At 40.6% G+C, this 27,188-nt stretch overlaps 1 protein-coding gene across 22 annotated transcripts in view; it reads left to right on the top strand.

Moving 5' to 3' along the window:
• Positions 1-27,188, top strand: part of nrxn1a (neurexin 1a) — a 1,882,581-nt gene that overhangs the window by 1,050,725 nt on the left and 804,668 nt on the right. For all 22 annotated transcript variants that reach the window (XM_043695934.1, XM_043695933.1, XM_043695910.1 and 19 more), the window contains 2 exons: positions 903-1,093; positions 5,935-6,108. In XM_043695934.1, the coding sequence (XP_043551869.1) occupies positions 903-1,093; positions 5,935-6,108 (365 nt within the window). The remainder of the gene's footprint in view (positions 1-902; positions 1,094-5,934; positions 6,109-27,188) is intronic.

The raw sequence follows: 27,188 nt of genomic DNA, 5'->3' as shown, positions 1-27,188 counted from the left end.
ATGTCCAACTTGGCATTTCTCTGGGAAGCTGCAGTCCTCCCCTGAGATCCAGCAGATGGAGATCCTAACTCCTGAGAGCTGGCAAACAATCAGAGGCCAACAGTGCCAGCAAGACAGGTGACTGCTACTAGCAGTGTCGAAAAACGTGGTGCTGGAAAGGCACAGCCGGCCAGGCAGCATCTGAGGAGCAGGAGAGTCGAGCATAACCTAATGAAGAGGTTATGCTCAAAACGTCGACTCTCCTGCTCCTCGGATTCTGCCTGACCGGCTGTGTTTTTCCAGCACCACACTTTTCGACTATGATCTCCAGCATCTGCGTCCTCACTTTCTCCTGCTACTAGCAGTGTGTCCACCTGAGGCTTAGAATCCTTGAAGGATCCAGGGAACACGTAAATAATGTTGGGGTGGAGTTTGCAAGGGACTTGGGTCGACCAGAAGGGGAGGAGCTGCCTCTTAGCAGACACTTCCTTTCCATTGCTAGGTTAGGAACATAGCACCTTTGAGTAAGTGGGCACACTGGAAGTTTTAAGGTTTTAAGGTTTCCCACATGGCAAATACTCCATCTGCTGCTGGTGAATATCAGCAGTAAGGGTATATGAGGCCTTTAAGTGGGTAATAATTACCTACTTCAGGGCCTTATTTGACAGTGGGGATGGAAGGTCACCCAAGAGCCTCTCTTCTCCAGAATTAATCAGGGTGGAGATGAGAAGCTGGCAATACCTTCGTCCACTGCTCTCCTGTCTGATTAAAAACTTTCCTGTTCTGCCCTCTTTTCCCCCCCCCCACCCAAAACCCCCAACAAACCAAACTTCTTTTGGAGATTTTTATTGTAAAGTAAACCAACATGATTCTACCCCAGCATCTTTGATAATAACTGACTTCCTTATTTCTTCCCTCCACAGGTACTTACACTATGTATTCGATTTAGGTACTGGCCCTTCCCTCATTAAAGGGAACTCTGACAAACCACTGAATGACAATAAATGGCACAATGTGCTGATTTCGCGGGACATGAACAACTTGCACACTGTGAAGATTAACTCCAAACTCATCACGCAAAACACAGTCGGAGCCAGAAATCTCGATCTGAAAGGTAAGGGACTGTGACCTATTCTCCAATACAGCAGAATTTCTGCATCTTTTCAAAACAAACAGAATGATGGGGTACTCCTTAAGAATTATCTTCTAATATTCTTACCCTGTACTGAGTCTTGGACTTATCAGATCTCTTCAGACCAATCACTGCCTCACAGGATTTGCTCTGGCTATTTTGTGTTTTCAAATTCAGGTAGAATGTCCAAAAAATTATTTTAACCTGCACTGGTGTTTTATATCATAGGCTAGATTTGACTGATGGGTGTTCTTGCTTTGCCCATGAGGATGACAATTGAGCTATGGAACTGGAACAGAACAGTCACCAAAGCAAGCTATCATGCATCCGGATAGAATGCTTTCTATGTTGCATCTCTTAAAAATTGGTTAGAGTCATTGTGGACATGTCGAATTTCCTTAGCCTGCTGAGGAAGTTGAGGCATCGGTGTGCTTTCTTGATTATAATGTCAACATGGATGGACCAGATCAAATTGTTGGTGATATTTACTCCTAGGAATTTGAAACCTTCAATCACCTCCACCTCAACACCATTGATATAGTCAGGGCTGTGCCCTCCACTCCACTTCCTGAAGTCGATGACCAGTTCCTTCGTTTTGCTGACATCGAGGGAGAGATTGTTGTCTTTCCACCATGCCACTAAATTCTCTATCTCTTTCCTGTACTCTGTCCCATCGTTTGCTTGAGGTCTGACCCATTACGGTGGTGTCAAGAGCAAATTTGTAAATGGAGCTAGAGTTGAATTTGGTCGTACAGTCTTGAATGTATGAGGAAGTTCAAAACTAGGCAGTGTAAAGTGAGAGGAGAAAGATTTAAGAAGGACATGAGGTGCAACATTTTTACATAGAGAGTAGTTTATGGGTATAGTTACAATGTTTAAAAGACATTTGGGTAAGTTCATGAATGGGAAAGGTTTGGAGGGATATGGGCCAAATGCAGGCAGGTGTGACTTAGTTTAGTCTGGCAACACAGCCACTGTGCAGTGGTTGGACCAAAGGGTCTGTTTCCATGGCATATGAATCTATCAGTTTATAGTAAAGGGCTGAGTACACAGCCGTAAAAGAGCAGTGAAAGATGGAGTTATAGAGAGCTGGAGAGAGGTAATTCAAGAACATAGGGCCCAGGCAGCCAAATATATGGCCAACTTGTCCAAGTGATGAAAATTAAGATACAGAAGAGGCCAGAGTTAGAGGAGTTCAGGTATTTCAGAAAGTTGTAAAACTAGAGGCAATTACAGATGTAGGCACGGCACAGACCAAAGAAGAATTTAAAAACAAAGTTGAAACATTTTAAGTTGAGATGTTGATAGATTGGATTAATATGGATCAACAAACACAAAGATTAGGACTGAGCAGGACATGATGCAGAGAGGCAAAGGATAAGGAATTTTCCTGAGGGTGTGCGAAAAGGTGGGTTTAACATCTCCTTGTAGAGAAATGTGATTTTGCTGAACCAGTTTGCTTCAACCTCAAAATACGTTTGGTTTCCATTTCAGGTACCTCCACTCCATTAAAAACACATTGACAAATATTTGCATTTCTTCCCATCTGTGAAGCTTTCTGAGTTCTCAGTCTATGAAATGTCTGATATTTTGTCCTCTGTGACTCAGCTTTGTGATCATTTGCCCATGCAGCCTAAGATCAGTGCGTTGTGGATTTTGGAATTGTATGTTAGCTGGTCTGACTCTTGGTCAGTTGACACTCTTCAACATAGCAAGCCGTCTGCCAGCATTGAGGCAGCTGCTCCTGGGTTGAATCTAAATTCTGTTTTCAAACACTTGTACTTTCAAGGTGATAATCCCAAGCCTGTTTAGACTCTCTTTCATCTCACCCGTAAAAATTGTCTTCACCTCTCGTTCTGTGACTTTAACTTCTTGAAACTCTTCCTTGTTGCATAATTTCTGTTTCTTGGGATGTTTTCCTTTTGCAATGCTTTTGACGGTTCTCTTATTAGAAAATATTCTCGATGTTGTAACTGTCCACACTTATGGCACTCGGATCCCCCTGCTCGTCATTCGTTGTGAATGTCGTTCAGTTTTGACCCAATCTCATACAATCTAATGTGGCTGATAATGTTGATAATACTCTTTTAGTATTTTGCTGTGTGTTTGTGAGCATGGCAATACCATCTTGTGGCCTACCCATCCAAAATATGTCTGAAGAATCCCTGATTTATCCTTGCATCATTGAATAGTTTGGGGCTCTAATTTCTGGCTGCTTAATGAATTGGAGTTTCTCATTAAACCCTCCTTGGTTTGAGGAAAGTCTGATACTTCTCATTCCTCACATCAATTCTATACAGCCTCAATGCATCCTTCAACCTAGCAACACCCTGCTTGATGATATCAATCCATTACAATTGATTCTTGGATCACCAACTGTACACTGCCTGTATGATTGCACTATTTATTTTGAGGTTAAAGTACAGTGCTTCTGTGTTTGATCTGATTTAGTATTTGGGTTCTCATCCTGTACTTTAGCTCTCCAGGTCATGACAGATTTGTGGCTGGCCTTCAAAGAGTTCCCGCTCTGTAGCCCTGCAATTGAAGTGCAACAGTGGTAGACTTGCTGACATTAAGGGCATTTAAATGGGCTTTGGACATACATATGGATAATAATGGAACGTTGTAGGTCAGATGGGCATTAGATTAATTTCACAGGTCGGCGCAACATCAAGGGCTGAAGGGCCTGTACTATGCTGTAACGTTCTATGTTCTATGAAATCTTCCTTTTTTTTTTCAGCCTTCGGAGTTTCTTTTTTCTCCAGCTTATTTTTTGACTCAAATTTTATAAGGAGAAAGTGAGGACTGCAGATGCTGGAGATCAGAGCTGAAAATGTGTTGCTGGAAAAGCGCAGCAGGTCAGGCAGCATCCAAGGAGCAGGAGAATCGATGTTTCGGAATCCTGAAGAAGGGCTCATGCCCGAAACCTCGATTCTCCTGCTCCTTGGATGCTGCCTGACCTGCTGCGCTTTTCCAGCAGCACATTTTCAGCTCAAATTTTATAAGGTCTTGGTCTGCCTTCAGAGTCTTCCCTGTTCACTTGGGACCTTGAGCCTATTTTAACACTCTCAAACCTTGTCCTGTCCTGGCTTTAGATGTTCTTACCTTTGCTCCCTTCATGTTTTCTCTTGTGCTTTCAACAAATACTGGCATCTGCTTCTTGTGATGCTAGTCTGAAGTATCTCTGAGCTGTGGGTGTCTGCACTACACTGCTCCATAGGTTACTTATTCCTGATGTCTGAATAAGCCTCTCCACCCCCTTGTGTACTAAATCACTCCTTTGCTTCCATCTGCACACAGTACAACACTCTAGCAATATAAGACATTTATATTGTCACTTTTTTTCTGCTTTGGTGTCTTCTCACTTACTGATGACAAAATCATGTGGAAATTAGTTACATCATCATGATTTACTTCAATCACATTTTTACCACAATTCCCAAAATCTCTTGCCAGTGGGTTCATGTTTGTCACAGGAGTGCAAGTTTTTGCTGCAGCTTGCAAAATTGTATTTTTAAATGGGGTCAGTAGCAGGAGCAATAGCTTCATCCGCTTCGAGGCAGATCCAGAGTAACATAGCTGCACAGTACCTTTTGAGACACCGTTAATTACAGCAGAAAGACACATATAACAGGGCGATAACATAATTTTCACTGTAAAGAGCAAAGAACAAAGGAAATTTACAATCGAGGAACAGGCCCTTCGGCCCTCCAAGCCTGAGCCGATCCAAATCCACTGTCTAAACCTGTCACCCAATTTGTAAGCATCTGTATCCCTCTGCTCCCTACCTACTCGTGCATCTGTCCAGACGCATCTTAAATGAATCTACCATGTCTGCCTCTCCTACCTCTGCTGGCAATGCGTTTCAGGCACCTGTCACCCTCTGCGTAAAGTACTTGCCGCATGTATCCCCCTTAAATTTTTCACCTCTCACCTTGCTCACCTCTCACTATCTGCTGTAAATATTAGCATCTTATTAAAAATCTGTGGAAAGTTGAGATAACAGGATTGTCCCTGTGCATTGCTCATACCAGACTCCACTAATTAATTCAGAGTTTACTATTATTGTCATTGTTTTAAATAAGCAGCTTGACGAAGTCAAGTGCTGGAAGTACTTAATGTCAAAAGTGATGAACATTTGGCAAGAACATTTGTGTAGATTGCTGGAACTAGACAACAATTGAATAAGACAATGTGGAAGTGTAGTGTCATTCTGGATTATTGAAGTACAATGAGTCATATAATAATCACAAGCAAGTAACATGCTGAAGTTTGAAGTGACTGCTGTTGAGTGACTGGAAAGTACTGTTTTATCATGTTCATTAAATGTCACTCAGTGTGTAAACCACAAAGGATTTCCATTGTGGGAAGTAGTCCTTATAAAGTGAATGAATTCTTGCTCTTGCCTTAACCTCCTTTATAACATTAATTATGAAAGTATAGTACAATGACTGAAAGCAAAATGAAAGTAGATAACATTGTTTATAGTACAATTAAAAACTAAAAGTGTTGAAAACATTGTGAAATCTGTGTGAAATGGGAGATTCTAGAATAACAGTCAAAGTTATATTAAGCCTGATTTTTTTTATGGGTAGATTTTTCATTTTTGGATGCAATCAGAAAATTGTGACCAAACTATGCTTGAAATTGCATTGATCAGAATGCTTCAAGTTTTCATTAAAATTTATTTTGTGTAATCACAAAATCAAAGCTTCCTTTTACTCTATGTAGATTCTTTTCTCATTTCCAGAGTGTGGTGAACACATTAAATCAATAAGTTTTAAGACTGTGTTAATTCAGTTTATATTTTTTCTAATCCATAGGAGACTTGTATATTGGAGGAATTGCCAAAGACATGTACAAAACCTTACCGAAGCTGGTGGCGTCGAGGGAGGGATTTCAAGGCTGTTTGGCTTCAGTGGACCTGAATGGAAGACTACCAGACCTAATTTCTGATGCTTTGTACTGCAATGGCCAGATTGAGCGGGACTGTGAAGGTATCCCTCATTCTCTCCCTCGAGAGCAAAATCAATCACCATCATTCTATAAAGAATCCAGCATATTTCTTATTATTTCAATATCTTTTGCAACGTTGTTTTATTTTTCCATATTATCCTGTTACGTTTAATCTTGAGAGTGCTGATATTTTCCCACAGGAATGCCTCGGCTCACTGAATACTTTTCAGCTAAAATCAAGTCACTGAAACTATTTAAACATTAGGTGACAGAAAATAATGGATCGGTTTTGTAGACAGGGTTTGATTTTATTTTGTTCTCCTTGGCATTTTCACTGCCTCAACACCATGTTTTCAGAATGTATAAATCATTATGTATTAGAAATTACCAAGAGGTGTTACTTCCTATTAATTGACGTATGCGCTCATTTAGAATAAATCAGTTAATGCTTCTATTAATTAGCACTGAAAGAGAATTTAACATGATTTCATTAAATCATCATCCAAGTGTGTTGCATACAGTATTTTTCAAACTTCCAATCATAACTGAGAACAATATAGTCCAAAAGTAATTTTAACGCTGATACATTAATCATAAAATGAAAAGTTCTATAAAACTTCTTTTAACGTATTTACTTTTGTTGTTCACAAAAATATAAAAGCAGCATATTTCTGTAATTTACTGAAATATTTTTAAAATCCCAAACCTTACTGACCAAATTTATTTGACAAGCTAACTAGGGGCCAGTAACTTAATACGGCTGAAGTGTAAAATCCAGGGGATTTAAGAGAATAAAGCCATAAGGTTCCGGATTTTGAACAAATAGCAATAAATTTAACTATGCAATGTTAGAGCAATAATGCAATCCAAGTATACTTACATTCTGATACCCAGAATTAATGTGCTAGATATGGGTAATGGACTGTGATAAAGGGTGCATCCAAAAGCAAATGCAGTCAAGACAGATCCTATAGGTTTCTCAGCAAATCCCCACCAGACATGAATGACGCGGTAGGTTTACAAATCCCATTGAATTTCACAAGGAATTACAATTCATCACTTTTGCCAATGTAGCCCTGAAAGTCCCTCTCAAGAACAATTCCCTTGTGAAATTCTTTAATTACTTCTTTCATTCTGATGGATCATCTCCTTTCTGGGGGTCTGTGCTCCTCAAGACTCTGGAAACTATACTCCTGTACTTACTCATGAGCTCAATTCCCATTTTTCACCATCAGCTGGTTGTACTATGCTAGAACTACCCCTGAGTTTTTCTCTGAACTCCCATCTTGCTCAGTTACAACAAGCAAATACTCCCACGCAGCACGCAACCCACATTCTCAGTTGCACTTTACTATTCAGTTTATAGGACCTCCTTAAAGTATACTTCTCTTTTTCTCTTTCTCTCACCCACACAAACGTAATGATTTCCAGACTTGCTGCTTGTCACCTTTGAATTCCTCCTCAGTGACCCTTGAACTGGTCTTAATGCCTTATTGAAACCTTTTATGTAGCCGTGCCCTTATTTCTAGGAATGCTACTGATATTTTGGAATAGCCAAATCTTACGACCCTTAGAGCAAACTATGACTTGAATATTACATTTTCATATTTCTGCAGCACAAAGAATACTTGCAGACAGAAAGATTCATCACAGCATGTTGTTATCCTCCTAATGGGAGGTTACATTTCTCTTCAAATTAGGTTGGGATAGGCAAGACTGAAGTTAGGGGCAGGGCTTGATTATGTAAGGCACCTATCTCTTTTCCAACCTATCAATATTTCTGGATGAGTTGAATGCAGTTGCATACACAATCATAGTCAATGTGTAATGATAATATAGTAATGAGGAAACTATACGGGCATACAAGTCTCAGCATCACACCACCTTATCAAAACTAAAGATTTTGTTAAAATTTGACACGTTTTGACTGAAAAATGCTGGAACACAAAGCTAGTGTTCGCCAGGCTACATAACCGACATTCCTCAATTTACTTTCACTGTGGCAAAATGTCACAAAGTCTGGCCTCTCCATCCAGTACCCCAGTGATTCATACCCCCGGCCTTGCACTGTCATTCGACTGATGATTTACGTTTCCTTAACCCTGGGAAGTTTGATAGAGTCTAAGGTACAGACATGAGCAGAAGAAACTTGGGAAAATATCAGTAAATCAGTTATTTAGCATGATGTTTGAATATAAATTAAACTGAAAAGATATAAACATGAGTATGAAACATTGGATTCTGTGTTTAAAGTATGCGTGCATAAATGAACCAATTTCTTCATAGAGCGAAGGCAGAAGCTCAACTAATCATGTATGATCTTAAATATATTAATTTCAATCTATGATATATCACAGGCTAAAGGTTAAATGCTGTTGTCTTCATTGTAAACCTTATTTTGTAATATTATTATTTTGCTTCTTGAAAAATTTACAGATTCATAAAGCATTACATTTATGACTTTTGTTGTCCATTCTTTTTTGTTCAGTTTATTTTTCATCTTCTCCTTTATTTATACTTTCTCAAACATCCTCATTTCCAGTATTCTTTATTAAGATTGAACCTTCTGAAGCAAAATTGTTCCAAAATGCATTTCTGTATCCAGCCATTTCTGGAGAGTTATAGCCAACCGAATTTAAAGCTGCACAAAACAGTTGGACTGGATATCTTATCAATTTTATTTAATGCAGTAACACAAAATGCTTGGGTCTGTCAGCAGAAACAGGAAAGTCGAATCAATGTAATTTGTAATGCCTCATTTCTTTCATTCATCTTTCCCACACATTGAAAGATGAAATCTCAATCTTCAATATTTATAACTGACAATTAATTCATTCACAAATAATTAAATTTGTTAAATTTGAATCATCAATGAGAAGCATTGTTACTGGGGGGAAAAAATAACCTAACAGGATCTGCTTTCAATAAGGAACAGTAGATTGCCATTTTGGGACTGAAGCAATAATAATTAGTAGGGCAACAACCAAACCATCAATGAATTATGTTGAACTGTAGTTGTAAGTGCAAGTAACTTAGGTAACCTTTGGTCAGAATTTATACTAGTACCAATATTCCTTTTGGACTTCTTTCCAATTGCAACTTCATTGACTCACTTTCATCATTTATGACAAATAAGAATGAATAATAAGTCAAGCAGTTTGCACATTTGATATCAATTAATCTTTTATCTATTTCACATTTCATATTTGGCTCAGCAGGCAGCTGGAAAGCCTTCTCCTGATGTTTTGTTAACAGCCCTATTGTGGTCATCATGAGTTTTGTGCTCCTTCCAACCACATCCTCCTATCAAAGGCAATTTCACCAGTTTCCTCATCTCCCCTCCCCTCCATCTCATCCCAGATCCAACTATTCAACTTGGTACTGCCCTCTTGAACTGTTCCACTTGTCCATTTTCCTTCCCACCTATCCACTCCACCCTCCTCTCTGACCTATCTCATCATCCTCCACCTGCATCTACCTTTCGCCTTCCAAGCTACCTTCCTCCCAGCCCCATCCCCTCCTAATTATCTCTCAGCCCCTTTCCCATTAACAACCCCCCCCCCAACCAAACCACACACATTCCTGATGAAGGCCTTATGCCTGAAACATCAACTCTTCTGCTCCCTGGATGTTACCTGACCTGCTATGCTTTGCCAGCACCACACTTTTCAACTCTGATGTCCAGCATCTGCAGTCCACATTTTCTCCATGAGGTTTATGTGGGTACCTTTCACTGTTTTTTATGATAGTCAGGAGCCCTGTAGCTGCAGCTCTGTATACTTGACAAATTAGTTCGTGCACTGTTGAGGAAGGTTTCCTTGGTGCTCTATTCAGTTATAAATGGGTGTGTTATCACACTTCTGATAGCACATGGGGGAACTCTATTCCTGCTTTATGAAGGATTGAAGGATAATTACACTTCCTACATTCTATTTCATAGCATGCTTAGGCTTCAAGCCCTTCTCGCCCCGTTAGAAACAAAGATAGATATTCCAAGATTTGTACTTGCAACCTAAAAATAGGCTATTTGGCCCAGAAGGGCCACACAAATGTTCTTGTTCTGCACATTTGTCTCCTCCCTTTGCTTTTTCATCTCAACCTTTCAGAACATCCTTCTGGTCCTTTTCCCTCTTCGCCTCCCCTTGAATGGGTCAATGCCATTTGCCTCAACGACCCCTTCTGACACGGCAGTCCTTCTAACCTCTTTCTGGGTAAGGAACATTCCTCCAAATCATTAATGGATTCATTAGTGACTGTCTTATGTTTATGTTTGCCCCTTAGTTCTGGCATCACCCACAAATGGATATATAATCTTTACATTTAATCAATCAAATCCATTCATAATCTTGAAGACACTTACCCTGTCACCCCTCATAGAAGAATCCCTAGAATCCATACAGTGTGAAAACAGGCCCTTTGTCCCAATAAGTCCACACCAACCCACTGAAGAGTATCCCACCCAAACCCATTCCCCTAACTAACACATCCCTGAACACTATGGGCAATCTAGGATGGCCAATCCATCTTAACCTGCACATCTTTGGATTGCGGGAGGAAACTGGAGCAAACCCAAGCAGAGAATGTGCAAAATCCATAGAGACAGTTGCCCAAGGATGAAATTGAACCCAGGTCCCTGGCACTGTGAGGCAGCAGTGCTAACCACTAAGCCACCACACCACCCTTAGTCTTCTCTACTAGAACAAATAGATCCAGTAATGTGTCAGTGTAATCTCTCAGTCTTTGGTTACTGTTAGCTAAACATTAGCTGTAATTTTAATAAATGGAAACATCTGCATTTAAAGTTACACATTACCACAAATTTGATCACTTAATAAAAGTTTGTTACAGTTATTCCTTGTATTCATGCAGTTATTATAATGAATACACAATACAGGAATAGAGATTGTGGTTTCAGTGCTTTTCTAATTATGGCTCTAGTAAAAATAATACAGACATAGAAAGAGTTACAGCAATTTAAAATATGACAGTTATGGAATTTTAAGATATCTTATCCTGAGATGTGATGGCATTATTGAACTGCATTTCCAACAGCTGTCTTTTCCTCTTCATTAAGATGCACAACAGAATGCATTGTAATGCAGCAAATCACACATCTCCCAACATGGTGAGCATTTTAAAACTAGTGGACAAATCAGTATATTTTTCATAAGAGGCAGAGGGCTCAGGGATAATTACATCAAATAGTAGCTATAGAATAGCAACAATAAGAGCAGTTCGAATTTTAAAAGTATATATATTTGGTTTGCACTGTTCAAAGGCTTCGGAATTGACTAGTCCTGTTAAATTGATTAATGATGCAGTGGATGTGAAAGATAGGATTCTTGCTTCCCTCCCAGTGTATTTGTTGATGAATTCCAGATCCTTTAAGCATGTCCAAGTGAGACATATGAAATAATTTTGCCTCAGTGATAGCAACTACGATACACTATCTAGTCTTAATCACACAACCTAGTTTCTGTCAAAATTCCAGCACTAATTTTCATGTATAACCTGCATCATGAATCATACACATGCCTGTTCATATCTAATAAAGTCCATCAGATGAAATAATTACTATGACCTGTACAATTCAATTATGCATTTTAGAGTACTCTGTCACAGCTTTAACTCTCTCCTACATTCCGTCCTCACAGAGGTAGCGGTCCCAGTTATGAACAGTTACGTCATCCATAGTAATTTGCTTCATTGTGTATGTGGCTATGACCATACCATCGATGTACTTTAGTGATTTGAGACCAGTGCCAATGTTCATGGCAAATGGATTAGAAGATAGATGAGATAGCTGCACCCAATGCAGAGGGGAAGCGCTGTAAACGGTACAGGAGAACAGAGAAGGGAGAGATTAAGCTGCAAAGAGGAGAGATTGGATGTGCAGAAAACAAGGAAGGAATCTGCAGACATTGAGGAGAAAGCAGGGGCTGCTCAAGAAGTGATCATTTTGGGAGAAGTTCAAAATAATATTTTATGGAGTGGTGGGTGATTCTCCTAATGCACGGATATTGAGGTGTTAAGGATCTTAATTTATTCTTTGAGTGTACATGTCAAGACTTCAGAGGAGGAAGATCTGAAGAGACCATTGACATTTATCTGTTTAATGTCATTAATAAGGGATGGCTCAGATTCTGACACAGATTGATTTGCCCTGTTGTGAATGTTCAAAACAATCACTTCGGTTCAGCAAGCAGAGATTTATTCAAGATTTGCTAGATAAAGCCTTTTCTGTTTATCCAGGATAGCTTCTCCCAAAGTACCAATGTTTCAGCACATCTTTAATTTTCAGCTTATTGCAGGGCTCCACTCTTACTGTCAGCCTTGGGTCTGCTGGTTTCTATAGCAACTCAACCTTCAGCTTTCTCTTATCTCCATCGTCTGTATAACAATAGATGATTGTTAGAAATGAAATTCTCAGCTAGACTCCCACAGGAGTAGAAACATATCCTATCATTTCTCTAGTGTTGGCTCCATTCCCTACCATACTTCCAAAAAGTGCTCACAAATACATTTATCTATTCTAAGCTACTGGTGTGTGTTTAAATATCAATCTTAATCAATTGTCTCACTTCAGTGTGATTAACTATTCATACAGTGATGGCAATCATGATTTTCTTTAGAAGGAATGATCTGATTATTACTGGGATACAGTGTGGGCCTGTCCGGTTAGAAACAACATATGCAACGTCACACTCTCGGATATTGGCTGGATTTACCACTCCCTACAGGTAGCGAGGCAGTTAACAGGAAGGGTGACTAATAGGATTGGGTTGGCTCTGCTGGGATACCTGCTCCCTTCTCACTACATCAGCAACCAAGTTCTTAGTAAGATGATGCACAAGTATCCTTCCCAACTTGTTACTAATGTAGGTCCGAGAATGGTAAATTAACAGCCACCTAAGGTCTTTAACCAGCTATCAGGGCAATTATTTACCTTCCCCAAAAAAATGCCTGCTATCCTGCCAGGGAATGCAGGGCAGTTTTCAGGCATTGGGTGGTCTCCGTTTACCCTACCTTAGGACAGTTGAGGACACAAGTGAGAAACAAAGATAGGGACTGCAGAAAGCCATTCCCTTTCATTGCCCCTCCCCCTTTCCCCATGTTGTGACTTGATACTCTCCCCCCACCTAAAGAAAAGCACTTTCTCACTGGTGCAACTCTTCATGGTTGAACAGCTTGACCCTCCAGAGATTCTGTTTACTCCACCCCCGTGGCATTTAGTATCTGATTGGCCTGTGCCTTCAGGCGATATGGGACTTGAATGGCGAAGAACCAGGTAATCCTGCTCAGCAGGCTTACACAGAACATAGGTCATAGAACACAGAATGCAGAACATAGAACATAGAATGTAGAACAGTACAGCACAGTACAAGCCCTTTGACCCTTGATGTTGTACTGACTTTTTATCCTACTCTAAGATCAAACTAACCTACATATCCTTTATTTTCCTATCATCCATGTGCCTATCCAAGAGTCGCTTAAATGTCACTAATATCTCTGACTCTACTAACACTGCTGGCAGTCCATTCCATGCGCCCACCATTCTCTGTAGAAAGAACCTACCTCCCCTAAACCTTCCTCCAAACATCTTAAAAGTATGCCCCCTCATGATAGCCATTTCTGCCCTGGGAAAAAGTCTCTGGTTATCCACTCTGTCTGTGCCTCTCATCATCTTGTACACCTCTATCAAGTCACCTCTCATCCTTCTTTGGTCCAATGAGAAAAGCCATAGCTCCCTCAATCATTCTTTACAAGACCTGCCCTCCAGTCCAGGCAGCATCCTGGTAAATCCCATCTGCACACTCTCTGAAGATTCTATATCTTTGCTATAATGAGGTGACCAGAACTGAATATAACATTCCATGTGAAGTATAACGAAGGCTTTATAAAGCTGCAGCAAAACCTTGTGGCTCTTAAACTCATTCCCCTGCTGATGACCGCCAACACACCATACTCCTCCTTAACAACCTTATCAACTTGCGTGGCAGCTTTGTGGGATCTATGGATGTGGGCCCGAAAATCCCTCTGTTCCTCTGCACTGACTTTAATCCTGCAAAAATCTGCATTCAAATTTGAACTTCCAAAATGAATCACTTTACACCTTTCCAGATTGAACTCCATCTGCCACTTCTTAGCCCAGCTCTGCATCTTGTCAATGTCCCGATGCAACCTACAACAGCCCTCCACCCTATCCACAACTCCGCCAACCTTCATGTCATTGATAATCTTACTAACCCACCCTTCCACTTCCTCAAACAAGACATTTTTAAAAATCACAAAGAACAGAGGCCTCAGAACAGATCCCTGCAGAACACCACTAATCACCGAGCTCCAGGCTAAATACTTTCCATCTGCTACCACTCTCTGTCTTCTATAGGCCAGCCAATTCTGTATCCTAACAGCCAAAATTCCCTCTACCCCATGCCTCCTTACTTTCTGAATAAGCCTACCATGGTGAACCTTATCAAACACCTTGCTAAAATCCATATACACCACATCTACTGCTCGACCTTCATCAATGTGTTTTGTCACATCCTCAAAGATTTCAATAAGGCTTATGGACATGATTTGTCCCTCATAGAGCCATGTTGACTATCTCTAATCAAGCTACACTGTTCCAAATAATCATAAATCCTGTCTTTCAAAAGCCCTTCCAATAATTTGCCCACCACCAAAGTAAGACTGATTGTTGTGTAATTCCCAGGATTATCTCTATATCCTTTCTTTAACAAGGGAATAACTTTTGCCACCCTCCACTCATCTGGTACTACTCCAATGGATAGTGAGGATGCAAAGATCATTGCCAAAGGCACAGCAATCTCTTCCCTCGCCTTCCGTAGTAACATTGCGTATATCCTGTCTGGGCTACGGGGCTTATCTATCCTCATGTTTTCAAACTTTCCACCACATCCTCCTTCTTAACATCAACTTGTTCAAGCGTGTCAGCCTGTTTAACACTGTCCTCCCAAATGACAAGGTCCGTCTCACTGGTGAATACTGAAGCAAAGTATTTATTAGGGACCTCCCCTATCTCTTCCTCCCAGGCACGAGTTCTCTTCACTATCCATGATCAGCCCTACCCTCACTCTGGCCATCCTCTTGTTCCTCATGTAAGTGCAGAATGCTTTAGGTTTTCTTTTCCTTAATCCTCTCCACAAAGGCATTTTAATGCCCCTTTCTAGCTCTTCCAAGTCCATTCTTCAGTTCCTTCCTGGCTATCTTGTAACCCTGTAGAGCCCTGTCTGATCATTACTTCCTCAATCTTAAGTAAGCTTCCTTCTTTCTCTTGACTAGATGTTAGGCATCTCTTGTCATCCAAGGTTCCTTCACCCTACCATCCCTTCCTTGCCTCAGTGGGACAAACCTATCCAGCACACAGTATGCATTCCCGGAACAACCTCCACATTTCTGTTTTGGATTTCCATGAGAATGTCTGTTCCCAATTTGTTCCACAGTTTTTGCCTAATAGCATTGTAATTGCCCATCTCACAATTTCCTACACCATCTGGGCGGCACGGTGGCACAGTAGTTAGCACTGCTGCCTCACAGCGCCAGAGACCCGGGTTCATTTCCCGCCTCAGGCGACTGACTGTGTGGAGTTTGCACGTTCTCCCCGTGTCTGCGTGGGTTTCCTCCGGGTGCTCCGGTTTCCTCCCACAGTCCAAAGCTATGCAGGTCAGGTGAATTGGCCTTGCTAAATTGCCCGTAGTGTTAGGTAAGGAGTAAATGTAGGGGTATGGGTGGGTTGCGCTTCGGCGGGTCGGTGTGGACTTGTTGGGCCGAAGGGCCTGTTTTCACACAGTAAATAATCTAAAAATCTAATTCAAAAAAATCTGCTCCTATCCCTCTCCATGACTATAGTAAAAGTCAGGGAGTTGTGATCACTATCACTGAAATGCTCTCCCACTGAGAGATCTGACACCTGATCTGGTTGGTTGCCAACCACCAGATCCAATATGGCCTCCCATCTAGTCAGCCTTTCTACATATTGAGGCAGGAATCCTTCCTGGACACACACCTGACAAAATATGCTTCATCCAAACTATTTGAACTAAGGAGATTCCAATAAATAGTAGGGAAGTTGAAGTCACCCATGACAACAACCCTGTTACTTCTGCACCTTTCCGAAAGCTGCCTCCCAATCTGCTCCTCTGTGTCTCTGTTGCTACTGGGGGTCTGTTGAATAAAGTGACTGCTCCTTTCCTGTTTCTGACTTCCACCTTCAGTGAATGCTCACTCGTGCCTCAGTGCCTGATTGGTAGTTAATCTGGGCTTTGAGCTCCTGGGTCAGGAGCATTAGTTGAAGCTGAAGATGCCCAATTCTAGACGCAGTGCAGAGGTAATAAATCTGGCCCATTGAAATAGCATATTTGAAATCTTATGACTATTCACCATTTAAAAGCAAATCACCAAATTTGTGGATTTAATCCCACATTTAAAATTATTTAATGGCAGGATTTTTGGGGGGAATGTGTTTTTGTCCTCTCTGTCTTACCTTTTAGAAACCTCAACTCATTTGGATACAAAATTGGCTTGACGGTAGAAGACAGAGGGTGGTGGTAAAGGGTTACTTTTCAGCCTGGAGACTAAGGATCAGTGCTGGGTCCACTGCTTTTCCTCATTTATATTGATGACTTGGATGTAAATAACGGAGGTGTGGTTAGTGAGTTTGCAGATGACACCAAAATTGTGGTGCAATTGAGAGTGAAGGAGATTATCTCAGAATACATCAGGACCTTGATCAGATGGGCCAATGGGCCTTGAGGAGTGGCAGATAGAGTTTAATTTAGGTAAATGTGAGGTGTTGCATTTTGGTATGGTAAATCAGGGCAGGACTTACACAGTTAATGGTAGGGCCCTGGGGAGTGTCGCCGAGCCAAGGGACCTTGGGGTGCAGGTTCATACTTCTTTGAAAGTGGCGTTACAGGTAGACAGGATGGTGAAGGAGGCATTTGGCATGCTTGCCTTCATTGAGTATAGAAGTTGGGAGGTCATGTTGTAACTTTACAGGACACTAATTAGTCCACTTTTGGAATAGTGTGTACAATTTTCATCACCCTGCTATAGGAAGGATGTTGTTAAACTTGAGAGGGAGCAAAAAAGATTTGTAAGGATGTTGCTGGGACTGGAGGGTTTGAGCTATAGGGAGAGTGTGAAGAGGGTAGGTTTTCTTTTCTTGGAGCATCGGTGACTGCAAGGTGGAGGTTTATAAGATCATGAGGAGCGTGGATAGTGTAAATAGGCAAGGTCTTTTCTTCCAGGGTAGAGAAGTCCAAAACTGGAGAATGTAAGTTTAAGGTGTGGGGAGAAAGATTTAAAAAAGGACCTGAGGGGTAACCTTTTCACGCAGAGGGTGGTGTGTATATGGAAGACCTGCCAGAGGGAGTGGTAGAGACGGGCACAATTGCAACATTTAAAAGGCATCTGGATGAGTATAAGAATAGGAAGGGTTTGGAGGAATATAAGACAAATGCTGACAAATGGGACTAGATTAGGTTGGGATGTCTAGTCAGCACGGACATGTTAGACCGAATGGTCTGTTTCCGTGCTGCGTGACTTTATGACTCTCAATCAGGTGTGAATGTTTCTCTTCATTTCAAAGACTTGCTCTTCAGGGCAATATTTCAAACTCTTTTTAACATCACAGATATCAAATGTAATGCTTATGTTGGTTCAGTCCGTGTAGAGACTCTTAATATTTTATAGATATTTGCAATAACCTGTAGTGAACTCTGTCTAACAAATGGAACGTCTCATATTTTGAAAAGTAATCTTAACTTGTGCCTGAGACCATAGAAAAGCATGAACCAATTCTACACAACAACTAATAAAAAGATAAAATGCTGGAAATACTCAAGTGGTCTGGCTGCATGTGGAATCAAAAGAAATAGAGTTAACATCCAGAGATTACTATTGACCAGAAACTGAACTGGCCCAGCATATAAATGCTGTGATTGCAATGGCAGGTCAGGAGCTAGGAATCGAGCAGCAAATAACAAACCTCTTGCCCCCTTAATGCCTGTACCACATATAAGTCAGGAGTATAATGGAATACCTCCCACTTGCCTGGATATGTGCAGTTCCAACAACACTCAAGAAGCTTGATATCTTCTGGTGCACAGCAGCCTACTTGATCAGCACCACATCCATTAACATCCACCACGGACACTCAGCAGCAGCTGTGTATGCCATCTACAAAATACACTGCAGAAATTCACCAAAGCTCCTTAGACAGCACCTTCCTTACCCACAAACTCAACCATTGACCACCTTCTTGTCCAGAGCAATTATGGATGTGTAGTAAATGCTGGCTTGACCAGCAATGCCAATATTCTCTTGAATTATCAAAAACGATGGTCTAAATTGCATTTAAAGACAATTTTTGAGTCTCAGCCAAGATTGTATCTGAGGCCCACTAGCCTGCGCTGTTCTTCTGGAGGCAAATTAATAGGCTGACTTGGCATTTGCTATGCGAGTAGAGATGCCACATAGATTGTGTCAATTGGAGTGTTAGGAGGAGCCCTTGAGTCTGTGAGTGGTCAGCAGCCCACCCAATAGGATGTGCTTGTTGGCAAAGTCAGTGGAAGAGCGTGAGACTATCTCTCGACGTACAACAATGTGTCCTTGACATTTTCACACATCTCCACAAAACCTTATAATCGGATTGCAAATGATAAAGTCAGTCTGCAAATTGCAAATTTGATTGACTGTAGTTTCTGAAACTATGGGGAAGAAAAGGATCAATAATCAGCTTGAATCCTTTCAAAGAATAAATCCATTGTTATGGAATTCAAGTTAAGGGTTTATTGTACAGATACCATTTTTATTTGTATGCTTAAACATGCTTATTCATCCATATATTTTATATTTATGTGGAAATATACATGTATGGGACATCTACATAAATTTTAATAATGCAGATAAATTTTGCATGTTTAAATATGGACATATCAGTGGATATCTGTGAATCATTTTCAAGCTTTCTAATTGCTTCTGGTTTGGACTCCAGCCCTAATTTTCCTCTGAAAAATAGCCAGATTGCAAAATAATAGCCTGAGAGGAAAACAGTTGATAGTTTACTGATATATCTGCTGTACCATCACTTTCCCTCATACTCCTCTACCTGCCTCAACCAAAACCATTTGTTCATTCTACACATTCCTCTCCTTCATCCTTGTACCTCGTGATGTTTGTGCCTACCTTTTAGTTGCTGCTTGTTTTCTTCCTTTGCTCAAGCCCACAGTTCTTTTTATTTGCAGGGCTTCATTCATTGTCCACGAAATTAATTCCCACATAAACAAATACATAAAGATGAAGTTGGTATATATGTCCAGTTACTAATTCTGTTCTATAGCACTGCTCACTCACAAAGAACAATTGCTCATTAAAGGCCAGAACTACTTTCACAATCAGTTCATAAATCAGAATTGAATCAGAATTCAATTCATGGTAATGTGATGGAATAGCATAACAGAAATCTGAGGAGAAGGTTTTTCTCAGTGATTGTTGTGCCTTCAAACAAGAACACAATTAGGTGCATGTGGGCATATATAAAGCATGAAAATTCAATACAGAGAAGAAGCCTGAAAATTGAACGTTACTGGCTGGATGTAGAAATGCATTCTTTACCTCTTGTTTTCTTTTGCTGCAATGTCAAAGAAAGATGTTAAGTGACAGGTTTAGGAAATCCAGTTTTTCAAAATGCATATACATAAGCAAAATCTGAAGGTTGTAAAATTAGAATAATCTTTGTTGCCAGGATTAACATAAAAATAACAATTCAGTTGAGTGGCTATATTATTATCTTTCACATATCATGGCTAAACTGTTTGGAAGATCACCTGTTAAAACATTCGCAGTTTGTACCGTGTGGTTTTTCTTCCTGTGTTCCTCTGTGGTCATCTTTGGTTCTTTTATCTTCCCATCGTGTTTGGGAAGGTATGCAGTGAGATAACTAACTTTTGCATATATTTATTAGCACTGTTTATTTAAATAAGTGCGGAAGAGTTTTTCTTTTATTCCAATCTGATCTACAATGAGAAAAATAGTTCCTGAGCCTTCAAAGAAGATAACTCTTCAAATGTTGCACTGACTATATAAATGCTTCTCCAGGACCAGGTTGTGAGGATTAATATAATTTCAAGAATCACAAATGCACATTATGTAAATTTGGTGAGACCTATCAAATAAGCACATAAATGCAAAATCTTCAAACACTTAAAGTCTCGATGAAATTACAAAATGCTGACAATATTTAAAATGCCTGTCCATTCCTTAAAGAGAAATTGTGCATTATTATTCTAAGTATTTACTCCTCTTCAGAGTGAGGATTCTTCTTTTAATACATTTTATAAATTTTCAATCTTCTGTCATCATTCTGATTTTTCAATTTCAGTGTTTTTCCATTTATCTCAGTAAATGATGTACTGGGGTGAAATCTCATTTCATGGGCTAGACCAATAAGTTGACTTCGAAAATATGGATTTTCAGTCTCATAGCAAATAGTGGGAGCTGGGAAAATTCCCACTTCAGCCTTTGAGGAGAGACTGCTCATAAGGACAGGATCTTCATTGCCATTCCTGATGAAAGGCTTTTGCCCGAAACGTCGATTTCCCTGCTCCTCGGATGCTGCCTGACCTGCTGTGCTTTTCCAGCACCACTCTAACCAGACTCTGGTTTCCAGCATTGCAGTCCTTGTTTTTATCTAGGGTAGAGATCAGGCCAGCTGACTGCAGAAAGTGTTCAAAGACAATTGCAGGGACTGCACGATGTGGTGCACGAGGACTTCATCCTGGTAACAATAAAAACAGGAAGGCTCACCATCTTTCCCACCCTCTTTTCCCTCCACACTCTCCCCCGTCCTATCCTTGCCAGTCTATGCCCAACTTAACCCATCTCTCTTGATCCTTCATGCCCTCCATTGTACATTATGATCCAAAACAGCACCTGTGGCAATTGCTGACTCCCATGCTAAGTTTTCCATGTTCACTAACCCATTATATATTGTAAAAGAAAACAACAATTGGATACATAAACAACATTTTTCATGACAGTGAAGAAACTCCTTGCTGTAGCACAATAAAAGTGCTCAATCATCCAGACCTTTAAAGTTTCAATAATTGAAACTAAAAAGCATTTGAAACGTTTACCTTACATAATTAACCTTTGTGAAGTTGATAGCAGAGATCAGACAGCCAAAGCTATCAATAAAGCAGGGCACAGGTGCTTCACTAGAATAGGAGTTATCTAAACTCTAATTCAGATCCCATTAGATATTCTTATACGCACAGCCCTTCACTCCTTCACCCAGGCCTTACGCCCCATTCATGCCAACTCAAGCTCCTCACCCACTCTCAAAGGCTCCTCATGCATTGCATGTGAAATTATGCCCCACCACATACCCCTAAAAGCCCCTTACACCTTGGTGCTAACCCAGATCTCTCTATTAATAATGAGACTTGTCCACAAGCCCAGACTTCCATTAGTTTGTTGAAACAGCTAACCAAAAAAGAGGGCAATTCTTCATTGACTTTTTTCTCTCCTTAGATCTACAGTAAATGACTCAATGTTTTTTTACATGATAGAAAGAGGAGCTGAGTGTTTATATTTTCTATTGATACTTTAAATGACTGGTTAATTGACACTGTTATAGAATTGAAGTAACCTATGTTTACTTTTGAATCAAAGTTGTGAATGGCTTTAATAAGCAGTTCCACACGTCATTATTACTATAGGGTTCATTAGTTCTCGGCAGAGTGTAGGCTGGGTAAATATGCATGCTGAGTAAACAGAAATGCTATGATTTGGCATGGAGGGTAGGAAGGGCTATTGCTGGTGAGTGAAAAGGCATAAGGTGGCATAGGCGCAATTGAGGTGAGTGACCTGGAGAGAATAAGGAGTCATTGGGAATAAAGTGTCAGTGGGACGGGTAGTTGCATGGGTGTCAAGGGACGTATGAGGTGAATCATTTGAAGATATGTTGCAAAACGTTTCTATATCTAGACAGTCACCCATGAATAATTTATGATGCTGTCAACCAGAAGTCACAGACCTGGCTCCACAATATTTGCTGGATACTAATAGATACCTACTCCTGCAGTGGGGCTGGCTTTGTTGGACTCTCACTATTTCTTCAGACAGTAAGAATTTGGGATGGAAAACATTTTTTTAAAGATCTGTGCAAAAAAATCCTGCCACACATCCAGAGTTGAAATTTGTTCAGGCAAACAGAGCCAAATACAACCTGTTTTATACTCTGCTCAGATTTTCTTATCACTAAAAGCAATGGATTTGGAATACAATGCCATAAAGGCAGATTGAAAACAGATCCAGTAATGGCTTTCAAATGGTTATTGGATATCCACGTGTGTGAACAGAAAACAGAGCTTATTGGAAAGGATTAAGAGAGTGGATCACAGTAATTGATAGCTCATCTAAAGAACCAACACAGCACAGTTGGTCAAATGGCTTTTTTTTTCTGTCATCCAATACCTTATGATTCATATCATAATTTAGAAAGTTAAAATAGCAGGGCCAGAGAGACCTTTATCTCATGCTATTCCCTGAGCTGAGAAATGTGAGAAGAATAAAAAAAATGGACAAGGTTCAGAGATGTAGTTGGAAGGGAAGATACATTCCAAAAATAACTTATTTTATTCAAAATATTTATTTTAGTAGACAGGTGTACTGTGTCATGTCATTCAGATTTCTACAATCATTGTTATTTTTCAAGCTGTTGTTACAGACAGAGGGAGAGTCAGCTGAATTTGTTTAAACAAAGAGTATTACTGATTCACATTAAAATCCAAGATATTCTTCACAACTTCATGCATAAGTAAGTAATTAAACTTTTCAAAGACCAGATGAGATTCGCTCATGTGCTGTTGTCCATGGACGAGTCAGTCACTAACTAATTAGGTCAACATGTTAGCATCTATTTCTCTGGTTAAAATCCATTGAACATTCCTTTGGTAAACAGAATAACAAATGTCATTTCATCTGGTGATCCCCACACAGCCTCCAAGCTCATAGTCCCCCAATCCCACAGAACCCGCTTCTACTCCTTTCCCAGAATCCACAAACAAGCCTACTAAGACAGACTCATTGTTTCTGCCTGTTCCACAGAGCTTATTTCTTCCTACCTTGACTCGATTTTCTCTCTCCTTGTCCAGTTCCTTCCCACTTACATCTGAAATTCTTCTGAATCTTTATGTCATTTTCAAATTTTCCAGTTTATGGGCTCGAGCTGCCTCCTCCTCACCATGGACATGCAAAATCTTTACACGTCCATTCACCCTTTGGGATCTCTGTGAATTCTGCTTCTTCCTGCAAGAAAGGCTTGAGTCATCTCCATCCTGCATCACCCTTCTCTACCGACTCCTGCAGTGGAAGCTCACTATCTCCCAAAACATTATCTCCCAACTCTTCTCTACCAGGATGAGCTTGTCCTCACTTTGAATGACTTCTCCTTTAACGACTCTCATTTTCTTCAGGTCAAAGTGGCCATGGTATCCGCATGTCTGTTTGTGGAACACTCCTTGTTTCAATCCTACTCCAGCCCCCACCCACAACTCTTCCTCTGGTACATTGATGACATTATTGGTGCTGCTTCCCTCTCTCATCCAGAATTGGGAAAAAAATTATCAATTTTGCTTTCAATTTCTACTCTGCTCTCATCTTCCCCTGGTCAAACTCCAACTCCTCCCTTCCCTTCTTCGACATGTCTATTTCCATTTCTGGGGCCACTGATATTCATTACAAGCTTGCCGACTCCCACAGTTACCTCATATTCTACTTCCTGTAAAGACTCTGTTCCAAACTCTCCGTTCCTCTGTCTCCATTGTATTGGGTTCTGATGATGCCAACTTCAACAAAGGGGCCTTTGAAATGCCCACCTTCTTCCTCAACCGAGGACTCCCCAGCACCATTGTTGACAGGGCCCTCAGCCGTGTCTGACCCATCTCCTGCACTTCAGTACTCAACTTCTCTCTTCCCTCCCACAGCAGTCCCACTGGTCTTCACCTACCATCCCACCAACATTCACTGCCATAGGATTATTTGCCAAAATATTAACTCTGCTTTCTCTCGACAGTTACTGCAAGACCTGTTGAGTTTTTCCAGAAATTTCCGATTTTGTTTCGTCAATTTCCAGCATTTGCAGCTTTTTTTGTTTATTTTATTACTTTTGATATGTCTCCTTTGTTATCAATTCAAGTTTGGAGACAAAAAGTTTGTGCCGTCATTGTTTTGTGACACTTACAGTGTTCATGCATTTATAGGTGCGAAATTTTAACTTGGTCCACAGGAAAATTCTGGAACTGTAGATAACTTGTGAATCATGTGATCTACAGCAGCCATTTTAATCCACTGAAGTCCATTTTAAAATGAAGCAAATAAACATAATTTTAAGATCAATTTACAATCTCTTTTCACATCAACATGACATTGCATGAGTGCCAGCAAAAAGAAACAACAGAATTGTATATTCTAAATCTGTATTCCTGCTCCTTCACTGAAGTTGTCAAAATTTTAGAACTCCCTGCCTCCACCATTCACTGTGCATGGATTTGAAAGAGTGGCTCACCATTACCTTTACAAAAGCAATTAGTATTGATGAACAAATTATGATATTTCGAGTTAACCTGAAAATTCACAAATAAAGAAAAACATTTAAAGATTTAATAAGTATGAATAAGTACTTCAGACGAATGTTTGGAGGATAAGCCTATATCTTTGTCTTTATCCCGAAAAAGGATACCTACTTTCAGGGGCAGTATGAAAGATTTGAAATTCTTAAGATCTCAATTAAGTACCTTTTAAGAGACACCTAAGCAGGTATAATTAATCAAAAGGCGAAAGTGAGTACTGTGATGCTGGAGATTAGAGTCAAGAGTGTGTTGCTGGAAAAGCACAGCAGGTCAGGCAGCATCCAAGGAGCAGAAAAATTGACATTTCGGGCAAAATCCTTCATCGGGAATGAGGCTTGGAGCCTCAGGGGTGGAGAGATAAATGGGAGGGGGTGGAGCTGGGGAAAGGTAGTTGAGAGCGCAATAGGTGAATGGTGGTGGGGTTAAAGGTGATAGGTCGGAGGGGAAGGTGGAACGGATAGGTGGTAAGGAAGATGGACAGATGGAATGGGTCATGCGGACGGTGCTGAGCTGGAAAGTTGGAACTGGGGTAAGGTTGGGGGAGGGGAAATGAGGAAAGTGGTGAAATCTACATTGATGCCATGGGATTGAAGGGTCCTGAGGTGGAAGATAAGGCATTCTTCCTTAAGGTGTTGGGTGGTAAGGGAGTGGCGATGGAAGAGGCCCAGGACCTGCATGTCCTCGGCAGAGTGGGAGGGGGAATTAAAGTGTTCAGCCACGGGATAATGGGGTTGATTGGTGTGAGTATCCCGGAGATGTTCTCTGAAGTGCTCTGCGAGTAGGATATATCTTTAATTTTACTTACATTGCTTGGTTAATGAAGTTTCCTTTCTGAAAGGATTGAGACTGTTGTCCACAAAGTAGTCATCACTATCAGCAGTGAGAACCCCTACTTGCACTCATTGGAACATCCCTGAAATATGACCTTTCACAGTGAGTTTCCAGTTTGTGCTGGATTGGTCAATTGTCACTTACAGCAGTTCCTCACTTAGAACTGTCTGTGAACTGGTTGATATTTTTCTAATCAGCCATAGAACCACAGCTGGAAGTATTCCTCAAAGGCTTATGAATAATGACACCAGCCACTCTATGTTTCCTGTGTATCAAACTTTAATTATTTACATGGCATTGATCATCTCATTGTTTGCCAAGTTTGCCACATACACATTTCACAATGCAGGCAAATTCTGACTGACACAGCATTCACATTCTCTAGGTGGTAGATTTTTTTTTCTCCTTAATACCATCTTCATTATTGTTTACTGCACAATTTTTTAAAAAATCAATGCTACTCAATGTAGTGATAACCAGGTGAGCTAATAGCATAATTTCCTGTTAAGAAAGCTATTGCCAAGACAATTTGTTATTCAAATTCAAAATCAGCCGGCCTATCTGAGTGCAGTACAGAAAAATGTTTAAAAAATGAGAATCGTACACTTTAACATGTTAAAAACAATTATGACAACTGTGCATTGGTCCTGGAGGAAAGAAAGATGTGGGACCCTGCCTCAGGAGACAAAGGCAGGTCCTGAGATGAAAGGTGCTGCCAGGAAAGATGCGTGTTTTAGCTGCCGACGGGTAAGACATGTCTGGTCCAACTACTGGAGGCTTTCGGGAAAACCAATTGGATTTATCATGTTCACAGAATATTGGATATAGTCAGAGGATATAGCTGACCAAATTATGGTATTGACTGCAGCTCCGAATTGCTAGAAAACTGCTCCAGAGAGTGCGGATGAGGCTAAACAAATGTTTGAAAGTTACTGGGATTTTGTATCTAAATGAAGAGTGGTTACATGTCCCCAGAGTGCAATGAACAAACTTCTCGTGAAAGTGAGAGTCACTGGGAACAAGCAATCCCTACTGCTGGGAAAAAGGCATGCACTTTCCACCAGAGAGTGCAAGAAGTGCCAAGATGCTTTTAAAAAGAATCGAAAGATTTCCACTTTACTAGGTTCATTTGGAATATAACCAGTAACCCTGGGAGTCGTAGCGTTGTACAGCATGGAAACAGACCTTTCAATCAAACTCATCCTTGCCCACCAGATATCTTATCAAACTCATCCTTGCCCCAATGGTCTCCGAAAAGCTAGCTGAGATTAAGAAGTCTGAACACCTTCAGTAAAACAAATGCCCAGTGTTTTCCCTGACTGTGTGGTCTATGGCCAGATAAGCTCAGCCAGTGGAGATGGCACTGCAAACTCAAGAGTGCCTGGGGCCTGGCTATTAAGTATCTTTTTCAGAGGTCTAGAAAGTGCCTCAGCAGAATTTCATTGGTACCAGCTCCACAAGCTGACCCACTGTTAAGAACACAAGCTTTGACTGCCTACACTGTAGCTGAATCAGAGGCAGTCCCTCAATGCTACTATATTAGAAATTAGTGGCTGATGAGGAAACAGAGATGTCCCTCACAGATCTGCAAAGAAGGAGTGGATAGTGGTCACCAGATAATAGTGCCACTA

This window comes from Chiloscyllium plagiosum, chromosome 9 (assembly GCF_004010195.1).
Source record: "Chiloscyllium plagiosum isolate BGI_BamShark_2017 chromosome 9, ASM401019v2, whole genome shotgun sequence".
Lineage (NCBI taxonomy): Eukaryota > Metazoa > Chordata > Chondrichthyes > Orectolobiformes > Hemiscylliidae > Chiloscyllium > Chiloscyllium plagiosum.
Note: the sequence above shows the minus strand (reverse complement) of the source record. Positions and strands in the feature narration are given on the sequence as shown.